At 36.9% G+C, this 18,222-nt stretch overlaps 1 protein-coding gene across 6 annotated transcripts in view; it reads right to left on the reverse strand.

Moving 5' to 3' along the window:
* The window catches only part of Wnk1 (WNK lysine deficient protein kinase 1), a 131,744-nt gene that overhangs the window by 26,040 nt on the left and 87,482 nt on the right, over positions 1-18,222 (reverse strand). Inside the window, exons 9-14 of one of the 6 annotated variants that reach the window (XM_028761044.1) lie at positions 16,253-17,491; positions 14,444-14,524; positions 5,684-5,809; positions 1,574-1,855; positions 743-840; positions 476-638 (exon numbers count right to left, since the gene is read on the reverse strand). In XM_028761044.1, coding sequence (XP_028616877.1) covers positions 476-638; positions 743-840; positions 1,574-1,855; positions 5,684-5,809; positions 14,444-14,524; positions 16,253-17,491 — 1,989 coding nt within the window. Of the gene's footprint in view, positions 1-475; positions 639-742; positions 841-1,573; positions 1,856-2,711; positions 3,174-5,683; positions 5,810-14,443; positions 14,525-16,252; positions 17,492-18,222 lie in introns of all 6 variants that reach the window. The other 5 variants (XM_028761040.1, XM_028761039.1, XM_028761045.1 and 2 more) reach the window with 5 other exon arrangements.

Genomic DNA, 18,222 nt, shown 5'->3' on the forward strand with positions numbered 1-18,222 from the left:
TGTGTGTGTGTGTGTGTGTGTGTGTGTGTGTGTGTGTGTGTGTGTGTTTGCGCGCATGCGCATCAGTTTTATGTGTGTAGCTGTCCTGGAACTCAGAGATCTGCCTACCACTGCCTGTCAAGTGCTAGGATTAAAGGTGTGTGCCACTGCCCTCAGTCATTCCTTGAATCTTAAGCTGGCTAAAGAAATTTGTGAGAAGATCTTAGCCCTTGAGCTCCTTTCATCTTCCATTAGCAAAAGCATCTAGTCTTTTTTTCTACTAGTTAAAACTCTATAGAGCTAGGTGCGACCACAAAAAGAAATGTGATATTCAATTAAAAGAGATTGTGTATATTAAACAAAAAGTTGCTATAAAATTATACATAAAGTTAAGGTATTTTTATTGTAACAAAGTGAGTGGTTTAGATCTCATGATTTCTAAAATTAAAAGTGCTAAAACTCTTAAACAAAACAAAGGTCACAAATCAATATTTACATTTAAAATTCTCAGTTTCGGGCGAGAAGTCTTTTCATGCCGAGAGCGACTTCTCACAGATTTTCGACAATGACGTTTTGTTGTCCTCCCTTCATGCCTCCCACTGGATGACGGAGCATTCTCATTGCCATCACTCATACCAGAAGCAACGTCTGAATGTGCACTTTGAGAGGGGAAAAATCATGTATAATAAGATTTAAAGGCCTAGTATTCTGAAGTTTCATATCATCCTATCTACTACTCAAAGGACTGTTTTAGTTTACTTACCTGTCTACAGAGGAAACCAATGGAACAGGCTGAGTAGGTTGTGACTGTGTTATTGGAGTTTGTTCTGGAGGAGCAGCCTGAGAGACTCCCTGAGTACTCTGTAGATTGAAAGGATAATTCAAATCTTGGCATTTATACATACATATGTATACATATATTTATACATATATATATACATACATATATATATTTAAATATGAAATTATCATCCAACAATCCTAAGACATTCCCTTTTCTTTTTCTTGTTACCCCCACTATAATTCCTAGAAGCAATGAATCTACTAGTAATTCTTAATATTCAAAATCTAAAAACAGTGTGCTTACATTTTGAAAGTTACTAGTTTCTAGTACAGACTGTTGGTGTGAAGTCAGCCAACCTATTTGCTAGGCATTGTGAAACTACAACTTGCCATGCAGCCAGCATCTTAAACCAGAGTGTGCAATAGGGCAGGCAGAGCAAAGTGCAGAGATGAATTCAGAACTGTATCCTAGTAGGACAAAAATGACTGCTGGGAGCACAGCAAGATAAGATACTCTTATGAATTGCTAATGGCAAAAGTTTGTGGAAGAACAATGGCTAATGCACTAGCTAGAGAAGTGAAGTGCTAATAGTGTTAATCTTCTCTAAGGCAAACTCACTTCCCAACAGAACAGCCAGTGGCAACAAGGCCCCCACATTGGCATTTCATTCTGCTGTAAGACAAAGTCATTTAGAAGTTAGTTTAACAGTCTCCAAATGCACTTTAAATAAGGGGAGCCTGTTTTTCCTTTGCTATTTTAACCCCATGTTCATAGATGTTTTCTATATAATCATGCAGTAATTCCATTTACCTCCAGAACTGCTTGCTGGGAGGATGTAGTAGGGGGTTGTTGCGTTAAACTCACTGCTGGTTGGGACACTTGAACCTGGCCTCCTACACTGCCCATAGGAACCAAAGGAGTTGATTCCACATAAGGCTGCACTACTGTAGGAAAGTAACCTTGGGTGGCCAATGCTTCTGTCGGCATAGGAGGGGCTAGGACTGTAGAATGGATGCAAACAGAAGCCACGTTGGAAGAGGGAGTAATATTTGAATCTCCTGGGTATTGTGGTGGCAGTCGAGATGGAAAGCCCTGTGACAGAAATGAGGAAGGTGAGTTAGTGCAGGTTGGGACATCAAATTAGCAAATCAGTAGACAAGGAGGTGGAGGGGGAAAAAAAGCACAAAGCAAAGGAGAGTGTCCCACTTTCTAATAGTTTAAAGATCATTTTCAAAATGAACTGGCAGTTAACATAGAGGGTGGCACTCTTTCAATCATACTTTAAACTGCTTAATTTCCCCTTGTAGAGACAAATGATGTAGAACTTAGGGACTTAATTCCTCACAGAAAGGATCTATAGCAATATTACATGGAAAAATGCAAAAATATTTCCCAGCTATCAGTCATATTATCAAATGGAAACCCTCTAAATCTAAACCCTGAATTTTCTGTTAGTACCAGGCTGCCTGCTCTCTTCACTCATCTACCTATAAAGGAGCAGCCTGGTAGATTTCACTAACCACATATCCAGGGTTATCTAGCTTACCGTGAAACTGAGTTAACTTTTCTTCTAAGCTGTGTCTTTAAAAACATGTAAGGAATCTTTGGATAATATTATCCCATTAGGTTTTTTGAGACAGGGACTTACTATATTAGCCCTGGCTGGCCTAGAACGAGCTAGCCTTGAACTTATAGAGATCTGCTACTAGCCTCTACCCAACAAGCATTGGGATCAAAGGCACACACTACTACGCCCTGTCTTCCATTCTTCTTCTTCTTCCTTTTTTTTTTTTTTAAAGAATTTTGCTATTTTTATTTTTTCTAGTTTAGAGTTTTAACTTTTGTTATTGTTACTGACACTCAACTAGTACAATTCTCAAGTTCTTAATGATCTTTTATTAAAAGTCAAACACTCTAATACCCTCTGATTTGCTGGCTAACACAATACCTGGTACAGAACATCTCCAGAGGGCAGTGGACCCTCAGCAGCTTGTCCAAGGTTAGCTGGTATTCCCATGGACTGAACTGTTGTTGGCTGTAGGAGCTGTGGGTGAACCTGACTCTGCAGCTGATTCACAGGCTGCAGAAGGGTTGGAAGCTGATTAGGAACTACAGTTGATCCCCCTGGGATTGAAGATGCTGTAGCAGATGAAGCCAAGGTGAGCAGAGGCTGATTAATGCCAGCAGCCATTGTTATAGGAACGGATGAGAAACCTGTCTGCGCCGTGGACACATGAGGAGTTGATATGGGAATTTGAGAGACAGGATACTGTGGGAGTAAAGAAGTAGGGATTGGCTGTCCCATAGGAAGGAAATGAGCACCAGAGTGGACTGGAACAACTGAGGGTTGTGTTGAAACTGGGATGTGAGGTTCACCTTGGACAGTTGGTACTGTCTGGGAAACTGGAAGCTGGGAAGGTAAAGAAAAACAAAACAAGACTTTTTTTTTAAAAAGCAAAGCTGCCAAAAGCAAGATTTATATATTAGCCAAGAAGAAGAAAACCAAAACCCTGAATACATTAGTATAAATTAACATGCCACATAAGAATTAAAAAGAATAGAAAAGACAAATACGCTAATAAAGTGTCTAACATCTCCAAACATTTTGTTGTAGAAAAATATGGTAGTGTTTCATTGTTGGCAATAAGAAGAGGGCATTTTCACAAGCATGGATTTCTCCCTCTCTCCTTTCCCATTTATTACTTTGATTTTGAGTATCACTACATAGCTGAGGCTTTCCTGAAGCTTTCTTTGATGGTCTAGATTAGACTTAAAATTCTAGATCCTCCTGCCCCCACCTCCCAAGTGCTAAGATTCCAGATATGTACTACAACACCCAGTTTTCTGTTTGTTTTTTAGCAGCATTACTGCATATGTTTCACACACCATAATCCACTTGCATGTCTGCTATAACCTAATCTTTGACAGCTATTATAGTAATTGAATATAAATTTCTTTCCCATGGAATTGGATTTCACCAGTATTACATCTCAGCTTTTAAAATATGAAACAGCTCTATAAAAGTGGGTATAATTAACACAATTCACTGATTCTAGGGTGTTATCACTCATTATTCTACTATTTAACATCTGAGAAATTGGAATAGATGTAGAAATTAGAAGGATGTGTTAGTATTTACTTTGGGGTAAATAAAACAATAGTGTATTCACAGTTGATACTATTTTAGTTCTAAGATATGATAACAATATTCTATGCATATATGATGCATAAATGAAGTTGATAAAGGTTATTCATAAGAACGTAACCTTCTACAGGGTACATTCCAAGTGACTGAAAAAAACCAACAACAACCGAAGAACAACCAAAATAATCCTCCAAACAAACAAAACAAAAATCCACAAAGGGTTTTTTTTTTTTGGTGGGAGGTTTTGGGGGGGCTTGTGGGGTTGTGTGAGAGTGGGTGGGTAGGTATAGCTTGAAATTTTGAACCACCAGCCTGAGGCATCGCAGATGTGTCAACATTACCATCTTGTGATGGGTGATCCTGTCAACTTTAATTGGACTTAGGAATAAAGTAGGAGGGCTGGAGAGATGGCTCTGTAACGGCCCGAGCTGCCTCACATTCGGGGGTCACCCTGTATCTGCCCGAGCTGCTGCTTCAATCTGTGGGTCAGGGTCTAGCAAGAGAGAGAGTGGGGACAGAGAGACGCGAAGAATGGAGACGAGACAGAGTCTGCTCTGTTCTCTCCTCAAATCTCTCCTTTTATATCTCTCCTCAAGTCTCTTCTTGAGTCTCGCCTCGAGTCTCGCCTTGAGTCTCGAAAGTGCTGGGATTAAAGGCGTGTGTCACCACTGCCTGGCCTTGATTGAAAGGAAATCATGGGTATATCAAGATAATAGCAGAGTGTGCTCTGCTGTTGTAGGCTGTTGAAAACGACTCTTGTCAGGGTATATGGCTCAAAATGGCTGCAAAGATGATAGCCGCTTTCTGCTCAGAGTCAGCTCCCAACATGGCTCAGTGGTCAAGAGCACTGACTGCCCTTCCAGAGGTTCTTTCAGTTCAATTCCCAGCAACCACATGGTGGCTCACAACCATCTGTAATGGGATCCAGTGTCCTCTTCTGGTGTGTCTAAAGAGAGCAACAGTGTACTCATACATAAATAAATAAATTTTTAAAAAAATAATAAAAGAATAAAGTAGGAGATTAGTAATATATGTCCCTTCAGTATGTCTCCAAGAGCATTTCCAGAGATAACTAGATCTTAAGGATTCTGACCTCTGATGAATTCATATCTTGAATGGACTAAAAAGTAGGACTTGAATGGACTAAAAACTATGGAGGGTGGGGTCTAGTTATAGGTAATGGGTAGGTGGGGCTTTGAAAGGTATATTTTGGCCTTAACCTTTTCTATGTTCCTTGGTGGCCATAAGGTAAATAGTTTCTTATAGCATAACCCTTATTCATCCCTTGCTACAGGCCTAAAAGCAATACAGCCTGCCAATACAGCCTGCCAATCACGGATGGACTGAAACCTCGGAAACCACACAAGAAGAAAAAAGATTCTTTCCTTACAATCATTTTCTACTTATTTGTTAATAATGAGAAGCTAGTTAATACAAGGAATTAGTATCTGTAGCCAGTGAGGGAGAAAATACTGAAGTTTACATCGAAATAAAACATAGTGGTAAGTCTGGAATATCAGATATAGCTGACACATTTCTAGAGAATGCCACAGGTTAAGTTATCAAAACATCACTCCATCTAACCCATTAATTTCAATACCTGTAACTACTTTATACCTATAAACCTATTATTTCATATTTCACATTGTCATTGCCACCAGCATATACTCATTTACAATAAATAGAGGTGTATTGTAACAGATCTTTCACTTTTGAAGAGAAGGTAAAACCTGTAGGAAGGGACAAAGTACTTCTCTTCAGAAATTTGAGTTTACCTGTGCTCCAGCTGACACTTGAGGCTGACTAACTGGCTGGGCAGTAATGCCTTCACTGGAAGATGCTGCTTGTGGAAGTGAATACTGTACTGCCTGTTGAGGAGGAGCAGTTGGCTGTACTCCCTGCTGTTAAGAATAAAATACAATGTTTCAAATTTTTAAAAAAAGATTTATGTATTCACCATTGTTATCTTCAGACATACCAGAAGAGGGCTTCAGATCTCATTACAGATGGATTACAGATGGCTGTGAGCCACCATGTGGTTGCTGGGAACTGAACTCAGGACCTCTGGAAGAGCAGTCAGTGCTCTTAACCACTGAACCATCTCTCCAGCCCGTATTTCAGATTTTTTCAGAGATTTTGCTATGTTGCTTAAGCTAAGCTGGTCCCATCTCCCCACCTCCATAAGGACAAGGCATTATTAGCTCTGGAACTCACAGAGTCTGCCTGCTCCGACACCATAGGGATTGAAGGCAAGCTCTACCACCCTCAGCTCCTGTTGGCTTTTAAACATAGGCTACGGGAATGACCTTAAGACTATAAAACAACTAATCCAATGCCCTCTTCTGGCCTCCATGGGCACTGCATGCAAGTGAGAGACATACAATCTTCCAGTTTTTAAACACTAACACAAATAAAAGTACAATCTCAAAAAAATACATATTTTAAAAGTTAAATGTAAATGCTACTATTTCTATCTATTCTCAAGAGGCAGCCACTATGGGTTTTCTCAGTTTTTCCATTTTTATTTTCGGTTGAAACAAAGCAAAACAAACCTATAACCAGTGGTGTTACTAATTAACATTTTGGTAGGGTTTTTTGGGGTGGGGTGGGGAAGTACTTAAATATATTTCAACTGATAACCCTGTCTTATTTAAGGTCAACTACTGTTGTGATCAAATACTATGATCAAAAGCAATTTGGAGGAAAGGGTTTAGTTTACACCTCCACATCATTGTCTACATTTGAAGGAAGTCAGGACAGGGAACTCAAACAGGGCAGGAATCTGAGTCAGGAGCTAATGCAGAGGCCATGAAAGCGCTCTCTATTTACTGGCTTGTCCAGCCTGCTTTCTTACAGAACCCAGCACTACCAGCCCAGGGATGACACCAGCCACCACAGGCTGTGCCCTACTATATCAATTACTAACTAAGAAAATGCTCTACAGGCTTGCCTACAGCCCGATTTTATAGGAGCAATTTCTCAATTGAAACTCCCTCCTATTTGATGACTCTAGCTTGTGTTAAGTTGAAGTAAAAGTAGCCAGCACAAAACCTTTGTCTTGATATATCCAGTACAATTATTTGGCTGCTACCTGTATAAAGGTATGCTATTTATTTAGTTATGTATATAATCACCTTGGATTTTTATATAAGATACCTGGAAATATCTTTGTTCTTACAGAATGATTTTGTATCATCAAATTAAAACTACCAAATTTTAAAAGCACCAAAATACACTTGTCTTATTCAACCATTCCTGATAAGTTTATTTTTGTTTGATGATGCTAAGGATTGAACTAAGGACCTTTCTTGTGCATGTTATCTCTGAACATAAGAAACACCCAAACTTTCCTTTACCATTTATTTTTTTTTGTATGTGTGCCTGCCACAGAACCATGTGGCAATCATAAGGCAGCTTTTTCTACAATGAGGATTCCAGAGATTGAACTCAAGTGTTCACAAGTAGCAGCAATTGCCTTTACCTATTTTAGATCATCTTAGCAGCCCTTTACGAATGTTTAATGAAATGAAAATTCTCTTTACATAAAAGGTATTTGAGCATGTTCGTGTATGCAGATGTAAATACATGCATGTAAGAACATGTACGGAAACCTAAGGTATTGTTTCTTAGAAGATGTCTTGTTTTCTGGAAACAGGCTTGCCAATTAGGCTAGGCTGGTTGACCCAAAAGCCCCAAGAACTTCATTGTCTTCGTTTCCTCAATGCTGCTACTCTATGTATCCCTATCAGGACTGTACTTTAGGCATGTGTCTTGATGTACACAGCTCATTCCAACTTTCAAAACAAGCATCGACTAATGAATGGCAATTCAATTAAAAACTTCCCTTAGAAAATAGTGTAGGTGAGCATGGGGGCATGTATCTCCAATTCTGTGGCAGATCTAGAACATTATAGACAATTTCCTTACTTCTTTTACTAAAAGAAACCCCCAAACCAGGAGACCATTCTGGCCAATTTACACCTATTTATACTTTAAGGAATATGAAAAATTCTCTATAATTACCTAACTCATTGAATTACAGCAGCTTAAATATAGTTAAGTAAGATGGCGGGCATATAAAAATACTAATTTGAAAACTAAACCAAAGCCTCATATTTTTAAAATGTAAGACACATAAGCATCTTTATTTTTACCAGAGTTGTATTACAGGTGCTTTTGGTAGTTTTCTGGTATGACACAGTAAATCCCCTTACCTAAACAATTTAAAAGAATGTGTCTACCTCTGTGTGTATGTGTGAGCACACATGTTCATTGAGTATATTCATGCCGTGGTATACTTGTAGTGGTCAGTAAATAACCTATGGGTGGCTGTCCTTGACATTTCCCTTAATGTGAGCCAGATTATCTTTTCCTATTTAAGCTAGGCTAGCTCTCTTGTCTCTAATTCTCATTTTCTGATAGGTACACTGAGATTACTTGTGTTACTGTGTTCAACTTTTATGTGCGTTCCTGTACTATAGATATGAACACAGGCAGTAAAGTTTGTTTAGCAAGCACTTTTACCCAATGAGTCACCTGTAGTCTGCACTTAAAATGTCACAGTATTAGTTCTGTACATTTTTATTTTGTGACATTTTAAAATATAAATTTACACTCCTGTAACCTTGGAATCAGCTCCTAAAGTAATCTTTAAACAAATAATACAGTACTTGAGAAAATATCAATATAGGATCAAAATCAGGACATCATGCTTGGTGGCATGGGCCTTTTGTCCACTGCGCCATCTAGCTGGCTCAGCACATTTTTTTTTCACTTGTTTTATTCTATTTTATAAGTTGTTTTCTGGTTATTCAAAATAAAGGAGAACTTGGTAACTGAGAAAGGTTTCCATAATGTAGTTTTGTTTATTTTTTTCTGAGATAGGGTTATCACCAGATAAAAGTCTAGGCTGGTCTTCAACTTTCTTTATACCTCTGGCTGGACAAATCCATAATCTTCCTGCCACAGCATCTGGAATGCTCAGATTACATGTGTGTACTATCATACCTAGCAATTCACCACCAACAAATTTGAGAAATTTGAGGAAAAACCTTTGGGTATATGGTATTTCCTGTCCCTCTCCCATTCCCATTAAGAGGCTCACATAAAAATTTTGACTGTCAACTCTTTCCTGAAGGTACTCCTTAACAAATCTATCTTCTAGTTAACTAAAATAGGATTAAGCTAACTCAAAGACCTGTGTGAAACATGTAAACACACACACACACACACACGAATGGAAGAAAATGTTAAAATAGGAAAGATTACCTTAAACTAAACTGAAGGTTTCTTTTATCTGTCCTCTGCTTTTCTAATGTTGTTCCTTTTACATGATCTAAATTGCAATCCTTCCACCCTTGGCCTGGAATATGCTTTATTCTTATATAAAAGTCTTATAAATAACTGGGGCCCAACATATCTCTTCCAAAAACCTTCTTGATATACCCCTATACTATTTTTCTGCCTCTTAGAAACACAACAGGGGAGCAGTGAAATGGTGAGCTGTGGAGTAAGATTATTTGAAGTGTTCTTACCTCTTAGAAGCTGTATGTTTGAGAAAATTTTCAAAACTTCTCCAGATTTTAGCTTTCCCACCAGTAAAATGGAAATAATGATGTCTACCTTTACATAAAGTGTTTATCATATGATTACATTATTTAGGTTCCCTCAGAGCCAGTCATGGCTAGTCCATCCTAGCTCATTGTCAGAAAACAGACAAAACTGTTTAGTTGGAAATGCTGAGGAGTAAAGGAATATTAAAAAACGACTTTTGTTTTGTTTTTTAAATGTACTTATTATTCTCTGTTTTGTTTTTTTTTTTTTGGTTTTGGTTTTGGTTTTTTGAGACAGGGTTTCTCTGTGTAGCCCTGGCAGTCCTGGACTCACTCTGTAGACCAGGCTGGCCTCGAACTTTCGAACACAGAAATCCGCCTGCCTCTGCCTCCCAAGTGCTGGGATTAAAGGCGTGTGGCACCACCGCCCGGCCTGTACTTATTATTCTCATTGAAGACAACTGACAGGTATGTCAATAATACTCTTAAGAGTACTGTTTTTGAGAACTGGTTCATTTGGCAAGCCAAAATGATATCTCATCTGCTTCTGCATAATCACATTGGCTAATGACCAATATATCAGCCAAATAGTGATTACTAGAATTATGCTTTGTTTAGACTTGCCTCGTGAAAACCAGTTCATATGGCTTTTACTGACTGGTAGAGCATAGTTGCATGAAACTGTAAATGAACACAACCCTCAGGTTGAACAGAAGAGTATGAATATCTGAAGGCTTTGTACATGCTTTTATGGAAGACATGTTTATCTTTTTCACAACTGTCTTTATAGATATAAAGATTGGGAGGCACCACATTAATATAAAGCACACCATTTTAAAGCTTTATTTTTATTTCTGTATATGTCCGTACACGTGTATACATGTGTAGACAGGTGACTAAAATGGCCAGAAGAAGTTGGTAGGTGCCCTAGAGCTGGAGTTACAGGTAGTTGTAAGCCATCTGGTATGGGAACTGAACTGAGATCTTCAGAAAACCATTAAGCTCTTTCAACTGCTGAGTCGTATCTATATCTAGCCTCTCCATTATAACTCTTGATGAAAACAAAGGAAAACAACAACAAAGACTATAGGAAAACATTTATAATTTACTACGTTCCAAAAAGCCACAGATAAACTAAAATTAAATTCAGACAAGGTGTGCCTCTTTCCTTATTGTAAGGAAACTGTTACCAACAAGATAAAGGTCTTTTTCTTCTTTGCATAAAACCCAGTAACAGACAACAGTTTCTTTTTTTTCTTTCTTTTTTTTTTGAGACAGGGTTTCTCTGTGTCAACAACACTAGCTGTCCTAGAACTTGGTCTGTAGACCAGACTGCCTTGAACTTTCAGATATCCACCAGCCTCTTCCTCCTGAATGTTGAGATTAAAGACTTCACATCCACTGTATTAACTCATTAAAAAAAAACAAGACAACATCAAAAAAACTGATAAAGCTTGAATTTTAATTATTTTTCACTTCCTTAATATCTGAGATTCTAGAAAAGTAAAATATACTAGACTACATACACCTCTTATATAAACTGTCTTCATAATTTTGATTCTAGTCAACTTAAAATGTGCTGAAGTATCTAAAATAAAGACAAAAGAAAAATTAATTTTAATGGTAATATCACTGCATTTTCTTCATTACTGGAATTATTTAGCACTTTCTCATTTTTTTAAGATTGTTCAAATTTATTTCTATTTATTCTGACAGTTTCATACTCATATATAATGATTTTCAGCCATTTTCACTATTAACCTTTCTTTTCCTCCCTCCTTCTGTAGAAATCTTTCTTTTTCCCAAGAAATCTCCCTTCTATTTTCAGGTAGGGGTGTGTGTGTGTGTGTGTGTGTGTGTGTGTGACAGAGAGATAGAGGCAGACAGATTCACTTAGTTTAAATAACACTGCTTGTATTAGCATAGGAGATTATTTACTAGAACATGGAACAGTTTTTGAAGAAAAATGATAAGCCTCCCCACCCCCACAGCAACCCTTAGCTACTAGAAGCCAAGATTTCTATAATAGTGAGCTTTTCCCTAAATAGTTACAGTTTTGTTATCCAACAAATTGCATCATCGGCTACCAGATTCCACTTAAATGGATGAATTCAAGGAAGCAGAAGAGCTTTGTCTTCTACATTGGTGGTTTGTTTTTACAGGTAATATTTATTTTATAGTCTAAAGGAAAGGTGGGCCTCATCAGCTATTTTTCCCTTTTCTAAGACTGCAACTGACTATGTAGTCTGGAACTCAGAATTCTGCTTTAAGCTTCCTAAATGCTGGCAGAAGTATACAACATCACATTCAAACATATTATTTTAACCTAACATTTATAGTATTATGCTCGTGAATCCCTAAACATTTTTTGAGGTTGACTTTTTCCTTCATTTGGTAGTATTTATATGTATGTACAAATGTAAATATATATGTATATTTAAGACAACTGACATATTTCTTTACAGAAGAAAAAACAGCACAGATACTTCAATGTTTTTCTTTTACTGGTGTTGGCCTATGTGAAAGGTAAGCCAGGTTGGCTCATGCTTGTAATTCTTGCACTTGGGAGGCAGAGGCAAGAAGACTGAGAATTCAACACCAGTTTGGGATATATCATAAAAGGTGACTCCGAAAGCCTGAAAGTGATTAGAACTCATTACAGTGCTTCTAATTATTAACCAGATTTATATAACTTGTAATTTCATTCTAACTAGGGATTATAGAACAGAATTTATTGATGTTGGTAAAAAAATTTTTTTTAAACTTCTCAAATTTAAACATAATTATAGACAAATTCAAGGATTTATTTGGAAGAAATACTAGGAGCAATATAAGGTCTACAATCCTTGGTCAAAACTTTTTTTTTAAAAGATGGGATTTGGTCACTGGGTAAATATGGATATGACAGAAATAATTAATTTCTTCTATATAAAGGACTTCAAAGTTATCTGTATAAATGTTGTTTGTCTGTGTACTACATACATGCCTGATGCCTAGAGGTCAAAAATAGGCATCTCATCCCTTGAAACACTACTTATGGATGGTTTAAAGTCACTCTGTGTGTGTGTGTGTGTGTGTGTGTGTATGTGTGTTTGTGTGGTAGGAACCAAACCAGGGTTGGCTACAAGAGCATCCAGGAATCTTAACCACTTCAGTCCCTAATTTTTATTTTGAACTAGGTGTGTTAAGGTATAATTGATGCGTGTGGAGAAAAGGAGGTGTATGTGGAGAAAAGGTGTTGGATCCCTTAGAGCTAGAATTTCAGACAGTCATCTATGGATGCCATCACATGAATGCTGGAAATCAAACTCCAGTCTTCTGTAAAATTATCAAGTTTTCCTAACAAGGCACCTCACAGCCTTATTAAATGTTATTCTATTACTGTGTATACAGTGTTTGTGTTTTGGGAGAGACTTAAGTACATGCCATAGTGTGTTCATAGAAGCTAGAGGACAACTCTGTGGTTATTAGTTCTCTCCTTCCACGTATATGTGGGTCCCAGGGATTGAACAAGTCTTCAGGGGTGCACAACAAGCACTTTACTTGCTGAACCATCTAACTTGTGACTTAATCTCCATTAAGATCAAGTAACCATATGTACACATATTGTATTAAAAGAGGCCATTTATAATAAGAATGAAAATATTTGTTTCAAAAATTAGAACCAGAAGTCACTTTACAATATAGTGGTTAAAAAGTATTTAGCCAAGGAACTATTATTAATGAATTAGCTTATCATATACACAGGTATAAATTTTGTTTGAAACAACTAATTAATAAATTAGTTGTTAAAAAATTAGTGCCAAAAAGAATGATTTTCTTCCAAACAAAAATATGTTAATAAAAGCACTGATGAATTATAGATATTTAAGATTAGCAGTTTTATTAACCTCTTTGTTTCTTTTTAAGCTCATGTTCGGAATTACTCAGATCTTTTGGGACATAAACTTCCCAGGTCAAAAGTAAAACTTCAAAAAAAAAACCCAAAACTTCCTATAGTAGTTGTTCTTTATGTTTTCTTAAAATGTTTTTTTGCCTGCATGTATATATGTGTTTAGCATGAATGCTTAATTCTTGAGGAGGCCATAAAAGAGCACTGGATTCCTTAGAATTAGTTACAGGTGTTTGTTAGCCACCATGTGGGTCCTGGGAACTGAACCTAGGTCTTTGGAAGAACAGTACATGCTCTTAACTAGGGAGCCATCTAAAAAAAAAAAAAAGAAAAGTTCTTTCATTCAAGTCCTCTTGTATAAAATCTGATACTCTATCCCACGTATTAATAAATAAAAACAAGTTCATGATCCAAGGCATGTACCATGAGAAGCTGAAGTGACAAAAAAGCTCTAAAAAAGAAAAACAAAAAACAAAAAACAAAAAAAACAAAAGATAAGGATTCTTTCAATAGGCATGGCTGTGCTGGAATATGCTCTGTAGACCATGTATAATATAAACCTTCAACTCAGATTCACCTGCCTCTGCTTCCTAGGTGATAAATGCTCTTACGTGGATAAGTCATAAACATAAATAGAAACAAAGATATTCTTTGTATGGCTTACCTTATGCATAAAATCATTTAGAAAGGAAGATAAACTATAAATAAATAACAATTCTTTTCTTTCTTTTTTTAAAAAAAGATTTATTATATATAGTGCTCTGCCTGCATGTATGCCTCCACACCAGACAAGGGTACCTGATTTCATTACAGATGGTTGTCAGCCACCATGTGGTTGTTGGGAAATGAATTCAGGACCTCTGGAAGAGCAGCCAGTGCTGTTAACCGCTGAGCCATCTCTCCAGCCCACAATTATTCTTTTCAACACATATCTCTTAAATTGCTCATAGGTACGTAAGATGTGTTCTGATACTTAATTACACTTTCAAAAACTTAGCAAGCCATTTATATCAGAAATCTAGGTCATAAAGATATAAAACAGTGCCTCTGGCTACTGTTAAAACATAATATAGCAATACAACATTTTTTACCTGCTGAGGATGTTGGATGGGTTGTGAAGATAGAACCCCTGATAAACTACTTGATGGCTGACCCTGACTCTGCACCTGTGCCTGAAGGAAAAAAAGCAAATACAAATTAGTGAAAGTTTATACACATACAGTTTAGATTTTTGTATAAATACTTCAGATCCTGAGAAGATTGCTTGATCAAAATGAACCATCAGCTTGATACTGTAGTACAAGACCGACCTCTGGAATTTTTTGGTAAGGTAAGTTCAGAAAAAAGATCATAGAACATTTCTGATCACATCTCAGGTAAACACAAACATAAAGACAAAAATACAAATACGCTGATAGTTCCATTGATGCTACCTACAGTTTTAGTTGACTTGAATAGTCAGATTCACAATAAAATTGTCACAGAAAAAAATGTGATAAGTTATCAATATGAAAAACTGATTCTTGACAATTAAAGAAAACCACATTCAAAGATGCTACTAATTTGGTTCTCTTTTGCTGTTTCTTGTAGTGTCATAGTAACTCTTATGAAAAATGTGAAAGGAAGGTCTGTTAAAAAACAACTCCTAAACAGGCATATAGTGGTTGTCCAGGTAACGTAGAAATATATGGGGTCACCCTGACTAATAACTAGAGGAAATAGCTGCTACTTCTAAAGATGCTACTAAAAAAATTTCTATAATGACCAGACAAGTCTCACTCAAAGGATTAACCAACCCAGAATGTCAACCGTGTTAGGTCTAAGAAACTGAACAGTGTATTCTAATTAACAAGAAGTCAAATTAACTAAGAATAGAGTGTAAGAATATATGTTAGGGAAATTAATTCATATGTATGTATATAAACATGTTAAGAAAATGAAAAGGCTACCACCTTTATTGTTTCATTCCAATGTAGCAGAGGTGCTTTGAAGTTTACATGGATGTATCACACTCCACTAAAACTTTAATTATCTATTTTCTTTAAAAATATTTTTCCTTTGCAAAGCTTAGAGGATAATGTAAGCATACAGCATGTCCACACTGTTTAAATTTCAGGGTCCTTTTACTTCTTACCACTACTCTAAATAACTGATATGAAACAGTCACTGCTGAGTTTTTTAATTCTGTATCTTTGTGTAAATGTCCATGAGTATATATGCTTACCTGTGTGATTAAAGTTTTAAATGTACTGAGAACAGGGCCTGAAAGATCTACTGTTCCTAACCTTGTAACATGTTACCATAAACTCATGAAAACCTAATAAAATCATTATATAATAGGTGCTAACAGTCATTAAAATTATACAGTCCTTAATTTTATGTTTTATTTGTATCTTTAATATAGTGATTTGACTGATACCATCCAAAAATGGCACCTTCATTTATTAAGCTGTACTCCTAAAATATGTTTTCTTAAGTTCTTCTTATAATAAAAAGCTCTGTGTTTCTTAATATGACAGCAAAAAACCTTTTCATTACTTCTCATTTTGCTTTATGGTTAGTTTTTTAACTTTTAAAAACTTATTTAGAAGAAGGAATTATACACTAAATCATTTTAATATAATAATCAAGACTGACAGACAATTGCATTTTCATTACTACCACAAAATTCCAAAGAGATTAGTCATTGATTCTGACAACTAAAATCACAGGCAAACCAGGTATTTTCCACTTTATAATTCATTCTTTAGTACAAGTATTTATAACCACAAAAGAAATCCTACTAAGAAAATAAACAACATTCCTTATAAATCCATGATTCAGGGAAATGAGATAGAAAATTTAAATGCACTGGTGTATAATAGGGTAGTTTAAAAGAATTGTGAAAGTTTTCCTATAACCTGTGGATGGAGTGCAGATCCTCCTGAAGAATATGAAGCAGATAAGACCTGCTGAGATGTGGTTCCTTGGGGAAAACAGAAGAATAGTGGGGATTCTTGTAACACTGTCTGAGGCAGGCGAATAAAGGGCAATGAGACGTCAGAGCCAAAAGGTGCAGCTGTTCCCCCTGTAGGGGGAGGTGATTGAAAATCACTGAGATCTGAAGAAGTAATTTGAGAGGAATCACTGGAATATTCTGGGCTTCCTATTGGCCAGTTTTGTCCCACAGGTTCTACCACAGAAATGGTCAATTCTGGGGCATGGTTATTACGCTGTTCTTCAGTAACAGGCTGCAGGTGGCAATGTAATCCAACTGACTGAGGAGACAGTTCTTCCTGACTTGTGTCCACTGCAACCTGTCGATTTCGGTAAACACGTTGAGATAAAATCCCACCTCCTTCTCCTGAAGAGGAACTTGGTGTTTGAGCGTGAAATTCAAATACACAGTTGCTTCTGTTCTCATTGCTATGAGTTAACACAGCTGGTGCAGAATGAGGTACAAAGACAGGGTGAAATTTCAAATGTGTAGCATCTGTACTGTTAGGTGCAGAAAGACTAGAAAGAGGTGATGCTGGACTTGGTCCAGAATCTAATCTTAAATTCTGAAGGTGTCCTACCAGGAAAGCCTGTCCAGAAGGAAATTCAAAGACAGAACTTGAGGCAGGGCACCCAGGCACTGGCTTCTGTTCAGTTATCTGTTTCATAGAACTTGACAGTACTGGTGAGTTGTATGAAATGCCCTCATACTGTCCTGCCACCTGGGCCTGGTAATGCACCCCAGCTAGATACACTGTTTCCTGTGGAATAAAATAGTGAGCTTCTTCTGCCAGTACTAGTCCAGGTCTATAGTCACTATAAATCTGGGTTGGCTCAAACACAGGTTGGACCTGCATCTCACATAGCTCTCTATTTACTCTATTGGCTGTAGTACCCAACATAACTATGGCCTCTGGTGTCCAGTTAGTTGGGCTGCCACCAGGTGGAAGATGATTTTGGCCAACAGTCCTCAGCAGGGGTTGGAAGTGGCGAGTTTGGGCTTCCAGGAAGGAGGTGCTCTTACGTCGTTGGGAAATGGCTACTTTCGGTGGACAGGTGGGAGGTGGTGAAAAAGAAACTGGACGTTCATGAATAGTTGGGAAAAATATCTGTGATTCTGGGTATGTTGGGGTCCCCCCACACGGATGCGCCATGGACTGAGGCTGTATCAACATGAATAAGACAAGTAATTCATACATTCAATATGTAAAATTATATCAGACATGCACAGCTGGATAGTTCTGTGTAACCCCATGAAGTGGCCACACCAAAATTTTAATAGCTAACAATACTTTTGGAATTTATAGCAAAAATCCATTAAATACATCCAGGGCCAATAAAATCAATCTGTGGCACTTTCTTGAATGAAAAAAAAAAAGCTGCTGTCCCATAAACTTGCTCTGTCAAAGCAAAGGCATAAATTAAAACTTCCCAAGTAATTATTCTATTTTGCCTATAATAAATGTGTTTATTCTTAAAATATTTTTCAACAGAAAGAGCTAAAGCTAGAATATTAAAGGTCAATAAATAACCTTATTATTTTTATAATTTAAAATATACTTCAATTTAAGCTACTGTTCCACAGTGCGACAACATCAGTCTATTAGAGGCTTCAGTTATTTTTTTATCAACTAACAGTAGATGATCAGAAGAAAGTTATAATAGTATAAATCAGAAGACTTTTTGGCATATGGTATAAAATAAATCAAGTACATAATTATAATGGTAGCACTCAAGAGGCTGAGGCAGGGGGATTTTAGAGTACAAAGCCTGAGCAATTATATAGTGAGGCACTATCTTAAAAAATAAATAAAAAGATAGATGACTTCTTGTTCCCTTCTGTGTTTGAAACTAATATAAATAAAACTATAAAACAAGTTACAGATGCTCAATC

Source organism: Grammomys surdaster, unplaced genomic scaffold (assembly GCF_004785775.1).
Source record: "Grammomys surdaster isolate TR1022 unplaced genomic scaffold, NIH_TR_1.0 126660, whole genome shotgun sequence".
Taxonomy (NCBI): domain Eukaryota; kingdom Metazoa; phylum Chordata; class Mammalia; order Rodentia; family Muridae; genus Grammomys; species Grammomys surdaster.